This window comes from Babylonia areolata, chromosome 16, assembly GCF_041734735.1.
Source record: "Babylonia areolata isolate BAREFJ2019XMU chromosome 16, ASM4173473v1, whole genome shotgun sequence".
NCBI lineage: Eukaryota > Metazoa > Mollusca > Gastropoda > Neogastropoda > Buccinidae > Babylonia > Babylonia areolata.
Genome location: NC_134891.1, coordinates 5,218,113 through 5,241,229, shown reverse-complemented (window position 1 = coordinate 5,241,229; position 23,117 = coordinate 5,218,113). Strand labels below are relative to the sequence as shown.

General features: G+C 45.5%; 2 protein-coding genes across 5 annotated transcripts in view; one reads left to right on the top strand and one right to left on the bottom strand.

Moving 5' to 3' along the window:
- Positions 1–7,079, top strand: part of LOC143291090 (uncharacterized) — a 7,608-nt gene extending 529 nt beyond the window's left edge. For 2 of the 3 annotated variants that reach the window (XM_076600706.1, XM_076600708.1), the window contains 4 exons: positions 1–1,254; positions 2,879–3,076; positions 3,654–3,896; positions 4,784–7,079. The exon at positions 1–1,254 is cut by the window's left edge. In XM_076600706.1, the coding sequence (XP_076456821.1) occupies positions 1,185–1,254; positions 2,879–3,076; positions 3,654–3,896; positions 4,784–5,370 (1,098 nt within the window). In that variant the 5' untranslated portion in view covers positions 1–1,184 and the 3' untranslated portion in view covers positions 5,371–7,079. The remainder of the gene's footprint in view (positions 1,255–2,878; positions 3,077–3,653; positions 3,897–4,783) is intronic. The other variant, XM_076600707.1, reaches the window with a different exon arrangement.
- Positions 7,080–13,261: 6,182 nt separating this feature from the next.
- LOC143291087 (PHD finger protein 20-like) overlaps positions 13,262–23,117 on the bottom strand; it is a 45,366-nt gene continuing 35,510 nt past the window's right edge. For both annotated transcript variants that reach the window (XM_076600703.1, XM_076600704.1), the window contains 3 exons: positions 20,651–21,479; positions 17,257–17,383; positions 13,262–14,522 (listed from right to left, as the gene is read on the bottom strand). In XM_076600703.1, the coding sequence (XP_076456818.1) occupies positions 14,395–14,522; positions 17,257–17,383; positions 20,651–21,479 (1,084 nt within the window). In that variant the 3' untranslated portion in view covers positions 13,262–14,394. The remainder of the gene's footprint in view (positions 14,523–17,256; positions 17,384–20,650; positions 21,480–23,117) is intronic.

Here is a 23,117-nt window from a genome sequence, read left to right as displayed (position 1 = left end):
CCACAGCCAGGTCAGACAGTCACCAGAACAGAGCACCACCAACCCACAGCCAGATCAGACAGTGACCAGAACAGATCACCACCAACCCACAGCCAGGTCAGACAGTGACCAGAACAGAGCACCACCAACCCAAAGCCAGGTCAGACAGTCACCAGAACAGATCACCACCAACCCACAGCCAGATCAGACAGTGACCAGAACAGATCACCACCAACCCACAGCCAGGTCAGACAGTGACCAGAACAGATCACCACCAACCCACAGCCAGGTCAGACAGTGACCAGAACAGAGCACCACCAACCCACAGCCAGATCAGACAGTCACCAGAACAGAGCACCACCAACCCACAGCCAGATCAGACAGTGACCAGAACAGATCACCACCAAACCAAAGCCAGGTCAAACAGTGACCAGAACAGATCACCACCAAACCAAAGCGAGGTCAGACAGTGACCAGAACAGATCACCACCAAACCAAAGCGAGGTCAGACAGTGACCAGAACAGATCACCACCAACCCAAAGCCAGGTCAGACAGTGACCAGAACAGATCACCACCAACCCACAGCCAGATCAGACAGTGACCAGAACAGATCACCACCAACCCACAGCCAGATCAGACAGTCACCAGAACAGATCACCACCAACCCACAGCCAGGTCAGACAGTGACCAGAACAGAGCACCACCAACCCACAGCCAGATCAGACAGTGACCAGAACAGATCACCACCAACCCACAGCCAGGTCAGACAGTGACCAGAACAGAGCACCACCAACCCACAGCCAGGTCAGACAGTGACCAGAACAGATCACCACCAACCCAAAGCGAGGTCAAACAGTGACCAGAACAGAGCACCACCAACCCACAGCCAGATCAGACAGTGACCAGAGCAGAGCACCACCAACCCAAAGCGAGATCAAACAGTGACCAGAACAGATCACCACCAACCCAAAGCCAGATCAGACAGTGACCAGAACAGATCACCACCAAACCAAAGCGAGGTCAGACAGTGACCAGAACAGATCACCACCAAACCAAAGCGAGGTCAAACAGTGACCAGAACAGAGCACCACCAACCCAAAGCCAGATCAGACAGTGACCAGAACAGAGCACCACCAACCCACAGCCAGATCAGACAGTGACCAGAGCAGAGCACCACCAACCCACAGCCAGCAGGACGTCAGTCATGAACGGAATAGAGCAAGAGCCGGTGGAAAAGAAAGACCACTCTCGGCCATTCTTCTCCCGTAAAGCAGGTCAGTACTGGCACGTCCGCTCGCCTTGATGCGCGGGGGGAGGGGGCAGGGGGGGGGGGGGGTTGTTGTTGAGCGGATTTCGTTCGCAGAATCTTGCCAGAGGACAACACTTTTGTTGCCATGGGTTCTTTTTTCAGTGCGCACTTAAAAAAGAACCCGTGGCAACGAGAGTGTTGTCCTCTGGCAAAATTATGAAGAAAGAAATCCACTCTGATAGGTACACAAATATATAAGCATGCACTCAAGGCCAGACTAGCGCGTTGAGTTATGCTGCTGTTAAGCATCTGCCTAGCAGATGTGGTGTAGCGTGTATGGATTTGTCCGAACGTAGTGACGCCTCCTTGGGAAACTGAAACTGAAACTGAAATTATTATCATTATCATTATTGTTGTTGTTGTAAACAGTCTCAAAGTCTGTGGCATTTCCTGCCCTACTCTCATGGTGACCTCAGTTTCCATGCCCCTCCACTTCTGTGCTTGGGGTGAGTCCTGTCAATGTCTTCAGTGTCGGCAGATTCATGGGGGGCTGTTGTTTAAGGGACGTGGTGGCGGTCTCCACTCTGGGAGGGGCGCTCACTCAGTCTGGCTCCGCGACTAAGCCATTATTGTCGTTAGTAGGGGACTTAGTAGGTGGTGTCCTAAGTACGTTAAATCAGAACAGGCACCACTGAACACCACCGAAGTGACTCAGCAGCAGTGCAGGGTCTCCTCTTGTGTGTGGCCTCCCGGTGACCTAACATCGATGGTTCCCTGCGGACTGCCGACGTTGGAACTGTTACGGACGAACCCGGGTGTGGGGTGTGGGGGAATCTAAATGAGCGGCGTAGGGGTAATGCCACTGAAATGGTGCAGATGATGGGACAGCAAAAACAAGAGAGGCAAGGCCTTCAAGACACTTGTGATACACTTTAAAAAAAAAAAAAAAAAAAAAAAAAAAAATCCAAGCTTTTTATGTATTGAGTATAATTTCAAAATGTAATGTTTAAGATGAGAAAGATCAGTTTAAAGCAGATCAACTCCCCTAGCATTAATTACAGAGTAATTTCCCTTTTTTTACTCTCTTCACCAAAACGTTTGCAAAATAAATAAAACTTCCATGCTTAGCAAAAGAAGTTCCTGTTTGAACAAAAAATGATAATTATGACTGCTCTTGTTGTTGGGTCAGAATATTAAATCAAAGTGCCAAGTTTAGAGAATACAAAAAATATAAATATAACAGTAAATACAGTTTGCATATAATTAGGCTTCTTTTTTTTTCTTTTCTTTTTTGTGCCCATCCCAGAGGTGCAATATTGTTTTAAACAAGATGACTGGAAAGAACTGAATTTTTCCTATTTCTATGCCTAATTTGGTGTCAACTGACAAAGTATTTGCAGAGAAAATGTCAATGTTAAAGTTTACCACGGACACACACACACACACACACACACACACACACACACACACACACACACACACACACACACACCCGAACACCGGGTTAAAACATAGACTCACTTTGTTTACCCAAGTGAGTCAAAAAAACAACAACAAAAAACCAAAAACAACTACAACAACAAAATACTGTTGTTGTTGTTGTTGTTGTTGTTGTTGTTGTTACGGGGCGGCGTGTGACTGGTGTGCAGGAGAGATGGGTCTCTATGTGGATGTGGATGTGGCGGTGTGTGTGGACGCGCATGCCTACGGCTCTGAGCATCTGATGCGCGTGGAGATGAACGACAAGCTGAGCGAGCAGCTGAGCGCGCGGGACCTCGTCAAGGTCAAGGCCGAGCTGGAGCGGCGGGGGGTCTTCAGAGGGGTCGTTCTGGAAGAGGTTCGGAGAGGTGGGTTTGGGTAGGGGGCTGATGTTCCTTCACGTTCTGTTCTGCTCCGTCTGTTTGTCTGTCTGTCTGTCTGTCTGTCTGTCTCTGTTATTCTCTCTCGTTGTCTCTCTGTCTCTATCTCTCTCTCTCCACTCCTGCCCCCTCTCTCTCTCTCCTCCTCTCCTCTCTCTCTCTCTCTCTATTACTTTAATTGTTCAACAACCACTTCTTTCATAAGACACAGGATGAAATGTACTCGTGTCACTGAATGATTTGTGTATTTCTCTCACCAGTTACAGAACACACACACACACACACACACACACACACACACACACACACGCACACACATACACACACATGCACGTGTGTGCCCACGGTGTGTGTGTGTGTGTGTGTGTGTGTGTGCGCGCGCGCGCGCATTAATGCACCACACTTAGGCATGTAAAGTATACCCTTTTGCATGGTGTTGAATTTTACTGTAATGGTCAGCTCTGTGTTACAACCCTTCTAAAATAAACCATATAGTGCACGTCATTACCTTCACAACATTTCATTGAACACCATGTCACTTAACCCCCCAACACTCTCGTGACAGGTGGGATACTGGCCGTCATCTTCGACTCGTTGGAAGCACTCCAGGATTTGTGGAAACTTCACGAAGGGAAGCAACTCTCGCCGCTCTTCCAGTCCATGCTGGTGGACAAAGCTCTGATCGATTCTCTGGGCGTCCGGGAACTGACCGTGCGCGTGCGCATGTGGCCGGATGAGCTGGAGGCATGCCGGGAAGAGATGGCGAAGATGGCGGAGGAGCAGAAACGCGTAAACATCCACACCAGACGTGAGTAAACAACTGAATCCCTCTGTGCAGAACTTCGTAATGAATAGACCGTTGGAGAGTTCCGCGGCCATCTTGGATCTTGTACGTAACTTTTACTCGAAATTCGAGCAATGCCAAAGGCGATCGACATAGACAAAAGCAGCAAACATGTGCTGTCCTCCATTTCTTCAGTTGACAGCTTCCATTGCTACAACCAAACTGTGGTCAATGAAGTACCATTGTATGCACACACACATAAAGAGCAAAAAAATCGAAAAAAAAGAAGACGCCTGCTGTGTTGCGCGTTCTGCCTCTCTCGATCGCCATTGTTGCTCGAAATTTCGGAGAGCCAATCAACTTCGAGAGCACAGATCATGTGAGCTGCTTCTATAAGTCATGTAAGCACGGAACTATCCAGCAGTCTGTTGTCAGTGACCAATCTTTGCCCCTCACTCCCCTCCCCCTCCCCTTTTCCATACAGTTCATTTTAATGCTGGCTGATGTATTCATCATTGTGCAGATAATTTTGTTACGCTACTTGAGACTGAAGCCACTGTTGCCTCTCCTTGCTTTTCTGTATCTCTGTCTGTCTGTCTCCCTCTCTCTCTCTTCTTCTTCTTCTTGTTCTCCGCCTCCTCCTTCTTCTTCATCTTCTTTCTCAACTCCGGAAAGAGCGTTAATTTTTTTTTGTTCTCTCTCACTGCCATGACTGCATGATTAATTATGAAACAACAGTTCTACGTTGAGACGCGCTTTCTCTCAGTGCAATGTTGACTTTATAGCTTAGCAATAGCTTCTGTGCAAGAAAAAAGTACTTTTCTCTGTTATGAGGATGACGTGTGGTGTGTGTGTGTGTGTGTGTGTGTGTGTGTGGTGTGTGTGTGTGTGTGTGCACGTGCGTGTTGCAGCACGAGACGTGGCCATACTGCAGCAGGTGCAACAGTTCCAGAAGGATAGCAGCACGAAGCTCCGGGAACAGCTGCAGGACGCAGTGTCCGAGTTCGACCTCAGCCTGAGCGAGTTCCTGCTGGAGATCAAACAGGCGCTGCCCCAGAGCACCACCAAGCTCTCCACTCTCAAGGAGTTCCAGAACAACATGAAGGTGGCTATGGGGGCGCCCGCCAACTCCTCCTCCAGGGGCATGAACCACGTTCGCCACTACTTCTCCACGCTGGAGCTCATGCGCACCTGGCTGGCGCAGGCGGAAGTCCACCTCTGCCTTCCGCTCTTGATGGTCCCGGAGCGTTGCGAGACGGAGAAGCAGCGGCAGCTGAAGGCGCAGATGAGGAGCACGTGCTCGGAGATGCAGAAGCTTCTGAAGCCCACGGTAAGCCTGAAGGATGTGCACTTCAAGGAGTGGGAAGGCAAGGTGCTGGCCCGGGAGAGGTCTCTCTTCATGGGGCTCATCAGCCTGATGCCTCTGGGGCTGGACAGGGTGACGGACGTGGACCAGGCCCTGGACGAGTACATCAACAACTTCCCGGCCATCTCCTAGAGGACCAGAGCTTGGCACGGCCCTCAGAGACCGTGAGTCAGGACCCGGGGCAGCTGCCTCCATCCTCGGCTGTTCTGATGGTCATTTGTCGGACGATTACTATCATACAGTACTGGCAAAGAAGGTGAAGATGTAAAAGAAGATAGAGAAAACGAACTTGAAGAGGAAGATTAAAAAAAAAGAGGTTGAAAAACATATATATACAAGAAGAAAGGAGAATCGAGGATAGTAGATAAGCCTTTGTGTGCTGTTTGTGTTCTTTAATAAGGGAAAAAGACGACGAAGATAAGAAGCAGGAGGAAGAGAGGGAGGACGAGAAGAAGAAGAAGAAGATCATGATGATGATCACTGATGATGATGATGATGATTTTAATGACCTACTGCCTAGTAAGCCTGTATGCATTTGCTATTTTTTTCTGTATCTTCGTAGCTTACCTTTACTGGTGTTTTAGAAATTAAAAAAAAAAAATCTTTTGTTTTCATTTATTCCTTTTTTTCTTTCTTTCAGTCCTGAAGACAAACATGCGTATAGAACGAAAAATTCCCAAGAACTGACACACGTCTGTGTTCAGGCGGACTGGACGCGCGTGTGAACGTGTACGTGAACGTGAACGTGTACGTGTACGTGTACGCACATGGGGCTGTGTTCAATGAATGTGTGATGAAAGCGAACTTTCTAACAGCACATCACCGCGATTGTTTTGTTAAGTTCTGTCACGGGGTAAATATTATAATAGCGAACCCACGGTTACGTAGCCCGTGACTGCGTGCCTGCATGAGTCTAGATAATTATTTCCCTTCCGTTAGTCCTCTCCCAAGTGGGTGGAAGTCTGTAGACTGTTTGAGTGCAGATCTCGCTGTCAGATTGTTGTGAACACGAATTACAGACACCCATTATATAAAACGAGGCGTTTTGATTTGCCCTCCCCTACACCCCTCGTCCCAAATCTTCGCCCGATCCATCTCTCACGGACTCAGAGAAGTCTTTATCTTCCCCCCCCCCCCCCCCCCCCCCCCCCCCCCCCAGCCTGGTTGCACTCCGTAATTTGCACGACACTCGCTGCGGTCAGTGTCTGCTCAGTGTTCCAAATAGGCGGTTTTGTTGTTGTTGTTTAGTCAACGGTGGGAAGAGCTCTGGCTTCCCACAATGCAGTGCTGTTTGCCATGATGACCTCTGACACCAGGGGGTGAAAGGTTGTGCAGAATGGTTGGTGTTTTCATCGAAAGGAAGTTGTGCTGCTACTGTCAAGCCCTCAACAGTGAAAATGGAACAAGCACGTGAGCGAGGGGCAGTGTAGAGTGTGTGGTGGGAGGGGGAGGGAGAGGGGGGAAGATGGGCATGGAGGAGTTCCGTAGGTGTGTGTGTGTGTGTGTGTGTGTGTGTGTGTGTTTAAACAGTGGTAATTTTTTTTTCCTTTTTACTTCATAACTGTACCGTTTTATTTGTTTATTTGTTTTTTTTTGTGTTGCGTAAACTTAGGTGATTGTTGGCCTCAGGTTACTGTGATATATTGTTGCACATTTATGCTGAGAATTGCACTGCACACTGTATGTTGATAAATGTCACAATTCGGTACATTTCTTACTATAATTGAATAACCAGAAAGTCCTTGTACATTGTAACACAACTTACCCAGTAGTGCTGGTGAAGACATGTCAGACTGTATTAAAAAAAACAATAATAATAATAATTTAAAAAAACAAACAAACAAACAAAAAACACAAACAATAATCGCTTTTATACGTTAGAATGAGGCTGTTCAGGGTTTCTTTTAGTTCTAACATTGGGATGGCGAAACTTGTCTGCCGTAATACAGATGCTCACACACACACCCACACATACACACACGCACGCACGCACACACACACAAGCACAAACATACACACACAATCACATACACACACTGACACATACACAGAGACGCATACCATGCATCTCCTCAACTTCCCCCTCTCTAAAATATCGTGAAACAGAAAATGGCACTGCACTATAGTCGATGCCCACTGCTTTCCAAGCACGTTGTCCAGAATTTCTCCCATGGGAAAAAAAAATATCGTAATATTAAAGAATGCAACTTGCTTGTGTAATAGTTTGATGTTTATTACCACGCACTATTTGCCATGAACACAATAAAAACGAAGGAGAAATGTTTCTTTGTCCTGTTTGATGATTCTGTGAGTGTGGTTTTTTTGTTGTTGTTTTTTTACTCTCTTGTGTAACAAAGTAAGTCTATGTTATAACCCGGTGTTTGTATGTGTGTGTGTCTGTGTATCTGTGTGTCCGTGGTAAACTTTAACATTGCCATTTTCTCTGGAAATACTTTGTCTGTCAATACCATACTTGGCTTTAATAAGCATAGCAGGAAAAAAACATTCTTCATAGTCATACCAATAATGGGTTTAAGTCTCCCGAATTTAGACGTATTTCCGAGTCATTAACAGTTTATTTCGTTGATATTCGGTCCGGATTCCGAAAACCGCTGTTATCTCTTTGCAGCTTCCCAATTGTCAAGTGAGAATACGCCATGACCTCTTTTTTCTTGTTCACAATTAAAAGCAAAGAAATACACATTCTAGACAGAACTCACACAGTGACACTAACTATATTATTGACGTGCTTACTGCATATGAATTTTCTAAAGTGGACACTGAATTAACTAGAATGAACAGAAAAGAACATTTGAATCGACCGTTTCACTGCCTCATCTACGCGGCACTGGTCAGTGCAGATCTTGACAAAACATGTTGCAAAGCCTGACGCGAAGACAACGTCTCCTTTACCGCCGAATAAAAATAATTTCTTAAATAATCATCGACGTGTTTTCTGCACATGAAAGTGTTAAAGTGAATACGGAATTAACTAGAATGAACAGAAAAAAGAAACTGAATGGACGGTGTCGGTAGTTTCTCAGTGAGTGGAAAGACAAAGCTTGTCGATCACGGATCTCTGCAGATCTAAAGAAAAAAACAAAAACAAAACAACAAAAAAAACCGACACATACTGCAGTGTTTTTGAGGCGATGGGAACATCTCCTTTACCTCGGACTTGAAAGAAAATGTTTAAATGCCCGAGATATACCAAAATAACAGGATTAAACCACGTAATGACTTCGATTGCTGCTGTCGATTTATTCCGCTAAAAGAACATGCTCAAATAATAATTTTTTAACATCACCTCTGAACCCGAATTCGCGCAGTGGGTAAGACCACTCATTCTCGTCCCAAACATCCGTGGTTCTAATCCGCATTGAAACCTGCTTTTTTTTCTTTTTTTTTTTTTGCGAAACTGCTGTATATGATTATGATAACGAATAGAGAACACATTTCAACAAACTAATGTTTGATTTTTTTTATAAGATTCCATTATTTTGTTTTTCTTTAAGTGTGTATCACAAGTGAGTCTTAAAGGCCTTGCCTTTCTTCTTTTTTTGTTTTTTGGGGGTTGTGTGTGTGTGTGTGTGTGTGTGTGTGTGTGTGTGTGTGTTATCATGACATGAAACAACTCACTGATCAACAACTCATTATCTGAACTTACAGTCCAGCCAACAGCAAAGTAACAGCTGCATGATCAATGGTTTGTCCACTTCAACCAGAATTCACAAACACAGCTTAGTCTTTTGTGAAGGACTATGCCTCTCAAACTAGGAGGCAAAACTGCACTGGCTCTTAGTGCTGCAAGCTTGGGGGCCAGTTGGCCTGTGCGAACCATCTTAAGGCCGACTGTCCTAACGCCCTCTTGGCCGAGAGAGTGGGGATGTAACTTGGGCAAGACACTCTCCACCATGATCAAATTCTTGCCCACTTTTGTCATGACAGCAGTTTCCCCCTCTGCTGTTCTGATGGTCATAACCAGACATGTCTATCTTACATACAGCACAGTTTCTTTATACCTGTACAAAACAACAAGATGATTCACTTTGCCAGATACACAGAGAACAGATTGAACAATGTCTCATGTACACTGAGTTAATTATGAAAATATAATGTGCAAGGAAACTGTATGATATGGCTGAAGATTAAAATGTACAGGAAGGGTTAAAAAATAATAATAATAATAAAAATTTTTTTTAATTAAAAAAAGAAGAGAGATCAAATTATGCTTTTTGTTTATTGTTTTGGCAGACAACAACCAGATGTGTCCACCTCTTGCAGAATGAAATGGTTATCATCCCCATCTTTGTTCATAACCACACACAGTACTTCGCCGTCATTTCACATTACTGTTTATGTTTGAATGTGGTGTGTGTGTGTGTGTGTGTGTGTGTGTGTGTGTGTGTGTGTGTAAAATATGCACGTGTGTAATGTTTCAAAACTTCCAGGCGGCACATGAACTAAACTTCCTGTCTTTCTTTTTCAGCCTTGTGGATATTCACAGAAGCTTAAGTACCCTCTGGAATTACTTAAAATCAGTCTGGCCTCACATCCGACTTCCTTCCAAACCTGGCCTTAAAAAAAACAAACAAACAAACAAAAAACCAAAAAACCAACAACATTTATACCCCTCGATTTGAACCAAATACACACACGTTTGGTAAATTCTCGAGGCCTGACAAGCACTTTGTTTTATGCCTAGCTCAGGCACCTGCTTTTTAGATTTTATTTAACCCATTCAATCCTGGGGAGTTTACAGACTTGGCAGGCTTCATTGCCACACACATGCTGAAAATATTCTGATCTTCCTCCAGTTCACATGAGGGCACATCTAGAAATACTGTAGGATTTAGTTCCCTTCCTTTGCAGTTTATTTACATGTACTTCTTCTTTCTTTGAACATCCACCATCATCATTTTGATGGTTCTCATGTGAAAGGAACTGAGGGGTTTCCACTAGCTAGGTTGTTTTGTAGAACTGGCAATTTGGGACTTCGGGGGGACGGGGGGCAGGGGGGGGGGGGGGGTGGTGGTTGAGGAGGAGGAGGTGGGGTCAGGAGGGGGGTGGGGGAGGGGGGGGGGGTAGGGTTGGGGGGGGGGGGAGATGTGCTGGTCGGTCAGATTCAGGACTTGAAGCAGTCCACCGAGGTTGAGGAGATAACCTCTGGAGGCAGGCTGTTCCAGTCCATGACAGTCCTCGGGGAAGGAGGAGTAGGATTGTGAAAACCGTTCTTTCACCCCTGTAGGCGGCTTTTGTTGGCTGGGCAGTGCACAGTCAACATCAGAAGTCATTCTAAGACTATTTTTGACTCACTTGTGTAAACAAAGTGAGTCTATATTTTAACCCGGTGTTCGGTTGTCTGTGTGTGTGTGTGTGTCCGTGGTAAACTTTAACATTGACATTTTCTCTGCAGCTACTTTGTCAGTTGACACCAAATTTGGCATAAAAATAGGAAAAATTAAGTTCTTTCCAGTCATCTTGTTTAAAACAATATTGCGCCTCTGGGATGGGCACAAAAAATAAAGAATGAAGCCTAATTATATGCAAACTGCATTTACTGTTATATCTATATTTTTTGTATTCTCTAAACTTGGCACTTTGATCTGATATTCTGACCCAACAGCTAGAGCAGTCATTATTATCATTTTTTGTTCAAACAGGAACTTCTTTTGCTAAGCATGGAATTTTTATTTATTTTGCAAACGTTTTGGTGCAGATAGTAAAAAAGGGAAATTACTCTGTAATGCCAGGGGAGTTAATTTGCTTTAAACTGATCTTTCTCAACATTACATTTTGAAATTATACTCAATACATAAAAAGCTTGGATTTTTTTTTAAAAGTATATCACAAGTGAGTCTTGAAAGCCTTGCCTCTCTTGTTCACATTGTAACAAAGCTTTACAGCTGCTGCCAGTTTCCCACCAACACAATGACTAGCCTTTTCCCCCTGACCGAGTTTGAAGTGAACGTGTCCATCGGGTTGTTTTGACATCTTCTTCCTGTTAGGAGTCCACGGTCATCACGTTGACCATTCCGACACCGTAATGGGGAGGAGCGCAGCAGCATGACCCACCTTCCTAGGTGATGGAGTGGAGAACATGAACCGAAGCCTGTGTCTGTGAGCATGGTATTTTAAAATATTTGACGTTGGAGAGCGTTTCTCACACAGAAACTTGGCTGTGAAAGAGCTGATGACAAATTTTCATACCAGAGCAGTGCTCGTGCACATCGCTCAGTGAATCAAAGCAGAGATGGTGTGGCATACATTGTGATTGCTCAGTCCACACGCTCATGAAGCCTTGAAAATGAACCTGGTGAAACTGGATTGTAGTCTGTACATTTCATTGGTAAAGATCCTGTAATCCATGTCAGCGTTCGGTGGGTTATGGAAACAAGAACATACCCAGCATGCATACCCCCGAAAGCAGAGTATTGGCTGCCTACATGGCAGGGTAAAAACGGTCATGCACGAAAAAGCCCACTCATGTACATGCGAGTGAACGTGGGAGTTGCAGCCCACGAACGCAGAAGAAGAAGAAGAATTGGTATTCGCCCTGGCTGCTGATCACACATCACACCCTGTCGAAAGCCCCGCTTTCATTGTCACATGTGATTTCAACAGGGCAAAAACTTGTGGGGGAAAAAATGTGCTGTTTTTGTGTGTATGTGTTGTCATTTTCTTTACAGCAAGATGAGTGTGACAAGTGGGCGCACATAATTTCACTGGAATACGCACACACATTCACAAGCAAACACACAAATATCACACACATAGATAAATAGCATGATTAGACATTTTCTTCCATGAACTGAGCACTTTGTATTTTTTTTTGCAAAACAACATATTTCAAAAGCATTGGCCACACCTGAAGGAAGCTAGCAACAAGCTAAGACATCACACAGAGCACAACAGTGGACATCTTCAGAGGCAGATTTTTGTGCCACAGCACACAAAATGGATCGACTATTTCAATAGTGTGCGTGTGTAGAGAGACAAGGCGAGACCTTTTTTTGAGAATAATTTCTGCTTTTTAAACATTCATTCTAAGAGACAGAGAGAGAGGATAGAGGAGAGACAGACAGAGAGTGAGCGAGAGAGAGAGAGAGAGAGGCACAGAGAGAGACACACACACAGACACAGACAGACAGAGGGGAGAGATGGATGAGAGACATACAGCGAGAGAGAAAGAGAGAGTGAGCGACAGGTTCCACTTCCAAGAGATCAAGTGGAGTTATATCAGGCATATCCAATAGCTCTCTCTGCTTTGGAGAGGATTCCACAGGCTCCCAGTTGCAGTCACAGTTTTATACAGATAAAGCTCTCTGGTCCCTACTGTGCTGACAAAGAGATCATCTTCACACCACAACTAAAACAGGGTAATTCTGTCTAGGTCCCTACTATACTGAAACAGAGATCATCTTGCCGACCCAAACTAAAACAGTTGAATTCTGTCTAAGTCTCTACTATGCTGACAAATAGGTCATCTTCACACCGGAATTAAAACAGGGTACTTCTGTTTTTAGAAGATGGACAACAAAAAGGATAGAAAAGCGAGTTGCTGCAAGATTTTGACCTTGGGCACAGGTGGTGTGAACAGACCTGTGAATGCCCTGTGTTTGTGTGTAACTGTCAGCGTGTGTAGGTTTGTGTGAGTGTGTGTGCGCATGCCCGCACGCGTGCATGCGACTCGGGCAGTGATAAACAAGTAATTCCCACCTTGGCTAAACAATCCAATTCAGGAAAACTCCCATCCTAACTCTTATTTGGTCTCCACTTCATCTGCATTTGAAAGGGGTATTCTATATGCATTCACGGGTAACAGTATTAATACACGAATGCTATGATTTATACTACTGATTTCTTCAACTTTCCCTGAAACGAATCAGCCATCATCTATCTATATAATATATATGTGTGTGTATACATGATAAGACAGATACTATAGATAAAGAGAAATAAAGATATATGCACACATGCAGCCACGCACACACACACTCCGATACCACTGACACAGTTTGTCAAATAATGATTCTTTTTATTCATAAACAAATTTTCATGCCATCTGATGATGCAGGCTAACACCGCACCGACAGACAAACGCTCACACATCCGATACGGCCAAGCGGTGACACACTGAAGCAACAAGCCACACCTCACCTCCCACCCAAACCACACAGATTCTCAGTCAGACGGGATGCAAACACACACACAGCACAAGCACGCCATTGCATAGTTTGATTCATGAGGGCAAAGATGAGGATTCAATCATAAAAACTCAGAAATGCATGCTGGTGAACGAGTCTGAACTTGCAGAGTGAGTGTGTTGAAAGGTCGTCGGTCCCACAGCCTTTTAACTCACTCAGTACAGCCAGTCCTCTCTTCTCCTCCAAACGGACCCCTCGGATGTCCAGTGGGTGTCTCAATGACCCAACCTTTAGCTTCCGTCGTCAGAACTGTGGTATTCTTTGTCAACATTCACCTCTTCAGTACAAGAGCCTTCCGCTTGCAATATGTTGATGGTGGTAATTGGGGTGAAACGCTGTTAACTTCGTCTCTTTCGCCGTTCGTATGGAGAGAGTTAACACCATGGGGTCTGTGAATCCACAGTGACTGTGTGAGTGTGTCTATGGCACAGCATGGGAAGGCTGAAATCAGGTACCCCTTCATACCTGGGTGGATGATGGGTGGATGATGCTAAAACAAGATCAACCCTGGTCACTGGTGAACACTGGATCACAAGTCCAACACTTAACTAATTCTGCTACAAGTCTTCGAACCCTGGTCACTGGTGAACACTGGATCATAAATACAACGCTTAACAAATTCTGCTACAGCATCTCATTAGTGCAGTGACAAAAAAACCCAAAAAAACAAAATTCACAGTTTGCATACTGACTGTGTTGAAGGAAGGTCACGCACAATATTCTGTTAGTTGAATTATCTCCGTTCATGAGTCTGACTAAAGATGCATCTATCTACAAGTAAGCTGGATCAGTCTTTTCTGTTTGTGTGTGTGTGTGTATGTGAGCATCGATTTGTTCACTGAACAAAAGCTGTCAACTCTGAAGAAAATTTACAGATCTTTGAACAGAGAAAAAACGACGACCATCCAACAAGTTTATGTGCCATTCTCAGTCAGCCTGATTGAGTTTCTCATCTGTAGGAGGCAATGCCCTTGACTTTGTTTAAATCCCGTGCCAGGCGGTACAATGAATGCTTGAGGGCAGGAATGTTACTATAGCAACCAGCGGCCTCAGCCCCGAACTCCTGACGTTCCGCCGCTGCGAGAAAAACAAAGACAATAATGACATGAGTATGGAGCCCGAACATTCATCAGATACAATTACACATGACAGAAACATGATCAGTGCACACAGAAGCCCACACACTCCTGTGCAGGCCTGTACATAATGGAGTGTTGCCCCTGTGGTACTGTGTCCGCCTAGGAAGTGAGAGAATCTAAGCGCACTGCTTTGAATCCCTCAGTATTTTCTCCCCATCCACAAGACCTAGGGTGGTGGTCTGAACATAAGTCATTTTGATGAGACGATAAACTTAGGTCCGGTGTGCAGCATGCACTTAGTGCACGTTAAAAAAATAACAAAAGGGTTGTCCCTGGCAAAATTCTGAAGAAAAACCAACTAAGGAAAAACAAATAAATTTCAGGCAGAAAAAATACGAAAAAAAAAAGGGTGGTGCTCTCAGTATAGTGACACACTCTTCCTGGGAAGAGCAGCCAGAATTTCACACAGGGGAACCTGCTGTGACAAAAAGAGTAATACAATACAAATTCAATGGAAACATGCACTCCTCCCAACACAGACATCCATTTCCAAACTTTGTAGAACAGACATCATTCCACCAACCAGCCACTGCCGCCATGACCACCAGCATCATTACTCAAATCAAACCACATTACAGTGCATAGAGCCTCACCGACTACTAAGGCCATAACATCACTCTCATCAACGACTGCTGCAACACTTAATGGATACTTATACAGCAACTCTGTCCAGAAAACTGCCCTGGGCGCTTTATGAAAAACGTGACATAATACACATTACATTAAAGTGATGTACTTTTCAGCACCTGCAGTGAATCCATGAGCACCCAGGACCTGTGTCTCCTTTGGCGTTCACCTCTCCGAGCGGGCTTTTTAATATTTATTACAACCTGCATGGCTGCTTTAATTAAGTTTTATCAGGCTCTTGACATGTCCACACACTGTTTTCAGTGGTGGGTGTACCAGATATAGGTGCTATATAAGTACCCATATCAAATCAAATCAAATCAGTGGGCTTTTACAACTTGCATGGCTGTTTTGATGAAGTCTTACCTCACTCCTGACACAACCAGAAACTGTTTTCAGTGGTGGGTGTACACACTTGACAACACAAAGCGGCGGCTCCTTTGGTGTTCACGTCCCCCATGTTACATGTCTGTCTGACAGGCGCGATAGCCCAGTGGTTAAAGTGTTTAGTCCCGGGTTCGAATCTCGGTAACGGTGCCTGGTGGGTAAAGGGTGGAGATTTTTCTGATCTCCCATGTCAACATATGTGCAGACCTGCTAGTGCCCGAACCCCCTTTGTGTGTATATGCGAGTAGAAGATTAAATACGCATGTTAAAGATCCTGTACACCATGTCAGCGTTCGGTGGATTATGGAAACAAGAAGGTACCTGGCATGCACACCCCCAAAAGCAGAGTATGGCTGCCTACATGGCGGGGTCAAAAAAACCCAAACAGTCATAAATGTAAAAGCCCACTCTTAAACATACAAGTGAACGTGGGAGTTGTGGCCCACGAACGCAGAAGAAGAAGAAATATCTATCTGAGTGTGTTTGTGTGCGTGCCTGAAATCTGATTGAATGACACAGGAAACGACTGATGAGCACCCGATGGCAGCCACAAGGCAGGCAGACTGCTGTGCAAATGACCCGAGTTAGTAAAGTGCTACAAGGTTGGTATTCGACCCTGGACAGGCACTATATAAGTACCCATATCAAATCAAACCAAAACCAAATCAAATCAGTGGGTTTTTACAACCTGCAGGGCTGCTTAAAAGTTTGACCTTACTCCTGCACGCTGTTTTCAGCGGTGGGTGTACGCACTTGAAAACACAAAACTAACAGTTTTGGTTTGGTTTGGTTCTGAAAAATGCACCACTGTATTTGTAAAAATTTATATATGCTGTGCCAATCTGCTGAGCTGATGCCTGACGGCAGCATAACCCAACGCGCATTAGCCTTGATGTTTGTACACCTATTAGAGAGGATTTCTTCTAAAGAATACTGCCAGAACACAACACTTTTGTTGCCATGGGTTCTTTTCCAGTGTGCCAAGTGTGTGCTGCACACAGGACCTCTGTTGATTCTTATTCATTTATCATTTTTTTACTTATTTTATCTTATTTCATTTGTTTTTGTTTATCATCTCATCTGAATGAACAGACACCCAGTTTGAATTTCCGGTTGAACCTGAGAGTCAGGGCCAGACCAGGTTTTTCAGCTCCGACCCTCAAGGACGCTGTACTGACCAACATCTCAACCATTCTACCATCTTCCTCCTCTGAAAACGCCAGACGTCTTCTTCTTCTTCTGCGTTCGTGGGCTTCAACTCCCACGTTCACTCGTATATACGCGAGTCGGCTTTTTACGTGTATGACCGTTTTTACCTCACCATGTAGGAAGCCATACTCCGCTTTCGGGGGTGTGCATGCTGGGTATGTTCTTGTTTCCATAACCCACCGAACACTGACATGGATTACAGGATTTTTAACGTGCGTATTTGATCTTATGCTTGCGTATACACACGAAGGGGGTTCAGGCACTGGCAGGTCTGCACATATGTTGACCTGGGAGATCGTAAAAATCTCCACCCTTTACCCATCAGGCGCTGTCACCGTGATTCGAACCCGGGACCCTCAGGTCGAAAGTCCAAAGCTTTAACCATTCGGCAATGGCGCCCGTCGAAAACGCCAGACGAACGGTCCCTCCCCCCTCCCCCCGCTGTTCACCTGCAATCTGTAGCTCCAGGTCATCCAGTTGGTGTGAGAGGTCGTCATGGATACCACGCACGTAGTTCAGCAAGGACAGCTTGCAGTCAGCGAAGGGGTCGTGGTACACTGTGGTCACCGCCTCCTCCTGCAAACCACGCAACCACCACCCTGAGTAATGTGTTGTGTGTTGTTGTGTTTTTGTGCTGTGCTGTGGTGTGTTGTGTGTTGTGTTGTACTGCTGTGGTGTGTTGTGTTGTACTGTGTTGTACTGAGCTGAAATGTGTGTACACTGCCGACAGCTTGCAGTCAGCGAAGGGGTCGTAGTACACTGTGGTCACCACCTCCTCCTGCAACCATGCAACAACCCTGAGTCTGTTGTGGGGTGTTGTGCTGTGCTGTGTTGTGGTGTGTTGTACTGAGCTGAAATGTGTGTACACTGCCGACAGCTTGCAGTCAGCGAAGGGGTGGTGGTGGTACACTGCGGTCACCACCTCCTCCTGTAACCATGCAACAACCTTGAGTCTGTTGTGGGGTGTTGTGTCATGCCGTGTTTTGCTGTGTTGTGCTGTGTTGTACGGTTGTGCTATGTTGCATTGTACTGTTGTGCTGTGTTGTTCTGTTGTGGTGTAATGTGTGTACACTGCTAATGGTTTGCAGTCAGCGAAATGAGTCGTGGTGCATGTGGTCACTGTCTACGCCTGCAACCCTAAGTTTGTTGTGTTGTGTTGTGTTGTACTGTGTTGTACTGAGCTGAAATGTGTGTACACTGCCGACAGCTTGCAGTCAGCGAAGGGGTGGTGGTGGTACACTGCGGTCACCACCTCCTCCTGTAACCATGCAACAACCTTGAGTCTGTTGTGGGGTGTTGTGTCATGCCGTGTTTGCTGTGTTTTGCTGTGTTGTACGGTTGTGCTGTGTTGTATTGTACTGTTGTGCTATGTTGTTCTGTGCTGTAATGTGTGTACACTGCTAACGGTTTGCGGTCAGCGAAATGGGTCATGGTGCATGTGGTCACTGTCTACGCCTGCAACCCTGAGTTTGTTGTGTTGTGCTGTGTTGTGCTGTGCTCTGTTTTGTGCTGCATTGTGTGGTGTTGTGCTGTGGGGTGTGCTGTGTTGTGCTGCACTGTGCTGTGTTCTATTGTGTTGTGTGGCACTGCACTGCATCATACTGAACTGTATTGTATTGCCTTAGATTGCACTGCGCTGTGTTGTGTTGTGCTGAACTGTGTTCTGTTGTACTGTATTTTGTGGCACTGCATTGCATTGTACTGAAGTGTATCAAATTGTACTGCACTGCGTTGCATTGTGTTGTGTTGCACAGTGTTTAACTCTCTCTGGACGAAGGAATACGTGAGCATTCCTACAAAAAATGTATTCGGTTTCAGATGATGGAATGGAATAGCATTTTCAAGAAATAAAAATCCATCATGCGCTGTACACGTGATTTTGTGATTAGCCAAGCAGAGTGCACTATTCTGGGTCACTCCACAATCGAATGGTATGATTGGCCAGCCTGCCATGTGTGGCTCATCTCGCACACACGCTGACAAAGTCACTGACTGGTCGTCTGCTCGCGTGCCAGCCTGTTAGCAAAGCGGGCTCTTCTCAAAATGTTGTGGAGCGAACAAGGCAGCGACGGCAATGTTTTAGTGTTGCCGAAGTACTTGAAATGCTACAAACTGAAGGGTCGGACACTGAAGAGGTGGATGATGTCGAAGAAGAAAGTGAATTTAATGCAGAAAGCGAGCATGGGTATGATGATTTGGGGTGAAAAATTGGCATTATTTTCTACGTATGGCAAAACTGTAAAAATAAGATGAGAAATTTGATTTTTTTTATATGTAATAGCTCAACACGTAATAAACCAGTTCTGAAAGTTTCATTTTCTTACTCTGTATTTTGTATTTTTTGTTATTTTTTTCCAAACCCTGACAAATGGGCCGTCTGTGGGGAAAAGCAAGGGAGAAAACTTGTCGTCCTGAGTGAGTTAATCGCACTGCGTTGCATTGTGGAGGAGGAGGAGGAATTCTGTTTAATGTCCATGTCACACATATCAGTGACTGAAGACATTTTGTTAAAGTATTTATGAATACATTTGAGTATTATCGGTTAGAAGGGGTGGGAGATGTAAATGAAGGGAGAGTTGGAGGAAACTGGGCAAATGAGGGTGAAATGAAGGTGAAATTTGAAAAAAAAAAAAAAAAAAAATCTAAATATTGTATTGTGTTAAGTTCTATTGCACTGCACTGAATCGATCTGTGTTGTCTTGTGTTCTCTTGTCATCTTATTGTGCTCTGTCATAGTGTGTTGTGTTCTTTTACTTTTTTTTTTTGACTCACTTGTGTAAACAAAGTGAGTCTATGTTTTAACCCAGTGTTCGGTTGTCTGTGTGTGTGTGTGTGTGTCTGTGTGTCCATGGTAAACTTTAACATTGACATTTTCTCTGCAAATACTTTGTCAGTTGACTCCAAATTTGGCATAAAAATAGGAAAAATTCAGTTCTTTCCAGTCATCTTGTTTAAAACAATATTGCACCTCTGGGATGGGCACAAAAAAATAATTAATGAAGCCTAATTGTATGCAAACTGCATTTACTGCTATATTTATATTTTTTGTATTCTCTAAACTTGGCACTTTGATCTGATATTCTGACCCAACAACAAGAGCAGTTATTATTATCATTTTTTGTTCAAACAGGAACTTCTTTTGCTAAGCATGGAAGTTTTATTTATTTTGCAAACGTTTTGGCGCTGATAGTAGAAAAGGGAAATTACTCTGTAATTAATGCTAGGGGACTTAATTTGCTTTAAACTGATCTTTCTCATCTTAAACATTAGATTTTGAAATTATACTCAATACATAAAAAGCTTGTGCGTTTTGCTCTCAGTCACAAGTGAGCCTTGAAGGCCTTACCTCTCTTGTTCTTTTTTGCTTCCCCACCATCCGCACCGTTTCAGTGGCACTACTCCCACACCGCTCATTTCAAGTCCCTCCTTGCACCACCACACCCATCATCTGTCAACAGTCCCAGCATCGGCAGTCCGCAATGAACCATCAGTGTTAGGTCGCCAGGAGGCCACACACCAGTGCTGTGTTTTGTTGTGATGTATTGCATAAAACTGCATTGTCTTGCGCTGTGTGCCACAACACATTTCTCTCTGTGATGTATTGTATTGTAGTGTGTTGTGGTGTGTCATGTACTATGTTGTGTTCTACTGTATGTGTTGCTTACTGTGTTGTGTTCTGTTCCATAGTATTCATTGTATAATGTCTGAAGTCAAAGTTACAAAGTCTCCGCAAATTAATGTGTCTGTGAATATATATATACTCACACACACACACAAGAACAGAAATCAACGACAAAGACATCAAGCTTGAGGCAGAGAACTGCCACCTGAGGGCCGGCTCACCTGTTCTCCGGACGTGTCGAGCAGTTCAGTTTTCACCTCATCGCCCGGCTCACCCTTCACCTTCATCACACCCTCTCCCTTTGCCACGCTCCCTGCCGCGTCTTTCTCCGCTCCCATCTTTCCCTCAGGGTTGACTGGGGCAGTGTCCTTCACCTTGGCATCTGCGTCCACCTCTCTCTTCACGCCCCCTGGTGCAGGGTCTGTCCCGTCGACGTTGCCCTCACTGATGTTTAACTGCTGGCTCCCTTCACGACCCTCTGACCCACTTTCCCTCCCTGCGTTCGTGCTGTCCTTCTCTGTTACACCCGACGCCCCCGTCGCACTGTCGGCCACGCCCTTCCCCACCACTCCTCCTCCAGCCTCCACCCCACCCTCACACCCCGCCTTCGCTGTCAGACCGACCTCGCCTTTCACCGATGGCAGTGAGTCAGCCGCGATTGGGTCCCCCGAAGGCAACTGTTCAGCGGTCCTCTTCCCCGTTTCCAAACCGCTCGTCAAGGGCGCTGATGGTTCTTTGTCAGAAGCACTGGCCGCTTTGAGTGTTTTCTCAGACGCCGGTTCTGTTGAAGTAGAGGTTGTGGGGGTGGGAACCTCCAACCCAGGGGCGGCGGCGACGAAGGACACCTCCCTGACTGGGCCACAGGCACCCTGGTCCCCGGGGCTGCCCTCCCTGGCGGCGGGGGGAGGGTGAGGGTGAGGGGGGCCGGGAGGAGGGTCCATGTGTACACTGGGTGCTGGGTCCATGGCGTCCGCTGTGGACACTCCGACGGAGCGAGACTCTTTCGGGGGCTCTGGGTGCCACAGTCGCAGCTCTGGGTGCTCCTTCTCTCTGCTCACACACACACACACACACACACAGGTCAGGGGTCAACACAACACAGGTCAGGGGTCAACACAGGTCAGAGGTCTACACTGGTCACAGGACGTCAAAAGTCATGGAGCATCAAAGGTCAGGGGTCAACACAGGTCAGGGGGTGTCAAAGGTCAGGGTCGTCAAAGGACAGGGGCCAACACAGGTCAGATGGCAATGAAGTGAAAACTTTAAAGACAAAATTTTAAAAACCCACCTGTTCAAATTGGCCTTTGGATGTGACGAGGCATGTTTGTACAGTTGTATGTCTTGTCTCCTCCCACCCACTACACTCCCCTTGTGAGTGTGTTGGTTTTGTTGGTGGTTTTTTTTCCTGTCTACTGGAAGACTTCGATGGGCGCAATAGCCAAGTGGTTAAAGCGTTGGACTGTCAATCTGAGGGTCCCGGGTTCGAATCACGGTGACGGCGCCTGGTGGGTAAAGGGTGGAGATTTTTACGATCTCCCAGGTCAACATATGTGCAGACCTGCTAGTGCCTGAATCCCCTTCGTGTGTATATGCAAGCAGAAGATCAAATACGCACGTTAAAGATCCTGTAATCCATGTCAGCGTTCGGTGGGTTATGGAAACAAGAACATACCCAGCATGCACACCCCCGAAAACGGAGTATGGCTGCCTACATGGCGGGGTAAAAACGGTCATACACGTAAAAGCCCACTCGTGTACATACGAGTGAACGCAGAAGAAGAAGAAGGAAGACTTCATATTGTGTGCGTGATTGTGGGTGGGTAGGTGTAGAAATGTGACTAATTTCTGTAATACAGAAATGTTTCTGGCCAGGATGCAAGGGCTGCTTAACCAAACAGGAGTGAGTGTCTTAATACTGAAACAAAGTTGAATAAATATTCTAAAAAAAAAAAATAATAATAATAAAAAAAACAAGCTGTATTGAGACTGCCAAGTCTGGGTCACTCTGATGACTTTTGATTATAAATTCTCCCTGAGCAGGTTTGGGCAGCCTCTATACAAATCAACAACAATGCCAAAACAGAAATCTGTATGATACTTTTTAATATTCTATGAAGGACTGTGACTCTCAAACTAGGAGGCAAGGTAAGATTGCACTGTCTTTCAATGCTGCAGCCTTGGAGGCTAGCTGGCCTTTGGGGACCATCCCCAATGCCAACTAGCGTCCAGACCACCACTCAAGGTCTAGTGGAGGGGGAGAAAATATCGGCGGCTGAGCCGTGATTTGAACCAGCACGCTCAGATTCTCTCGCTTCCTGGGCAGACGCGTTACCTCTAGGCCATCACTTTTGTGTGTATATGCAGCCAGAAGATCAAATAAGCACGTTAAAGATCCTGTAAATCATGTCAGCGTTAGGTGGATTATGGAAAACGAACATACCCAGCCTGCACACCCTGGAAAACACAGTATGGCTGCCGACATGTAGGGGGTAATAAACAAAATGGTCATACACTTAAAACATTACATGTCTCTGTGAGTGTGCGCATGACTGAAACCTTACACAGGAAACAAATGTTGAGCGCTCAAAGGCAGCAGTCAGCTGGCTCTACCAAGATAGGCAGCCTGTTGAGCAAATAGGACTCCTTGATTGTAAGGCACTGGTGTCTGACAGAAGATAGGTGCTGTAC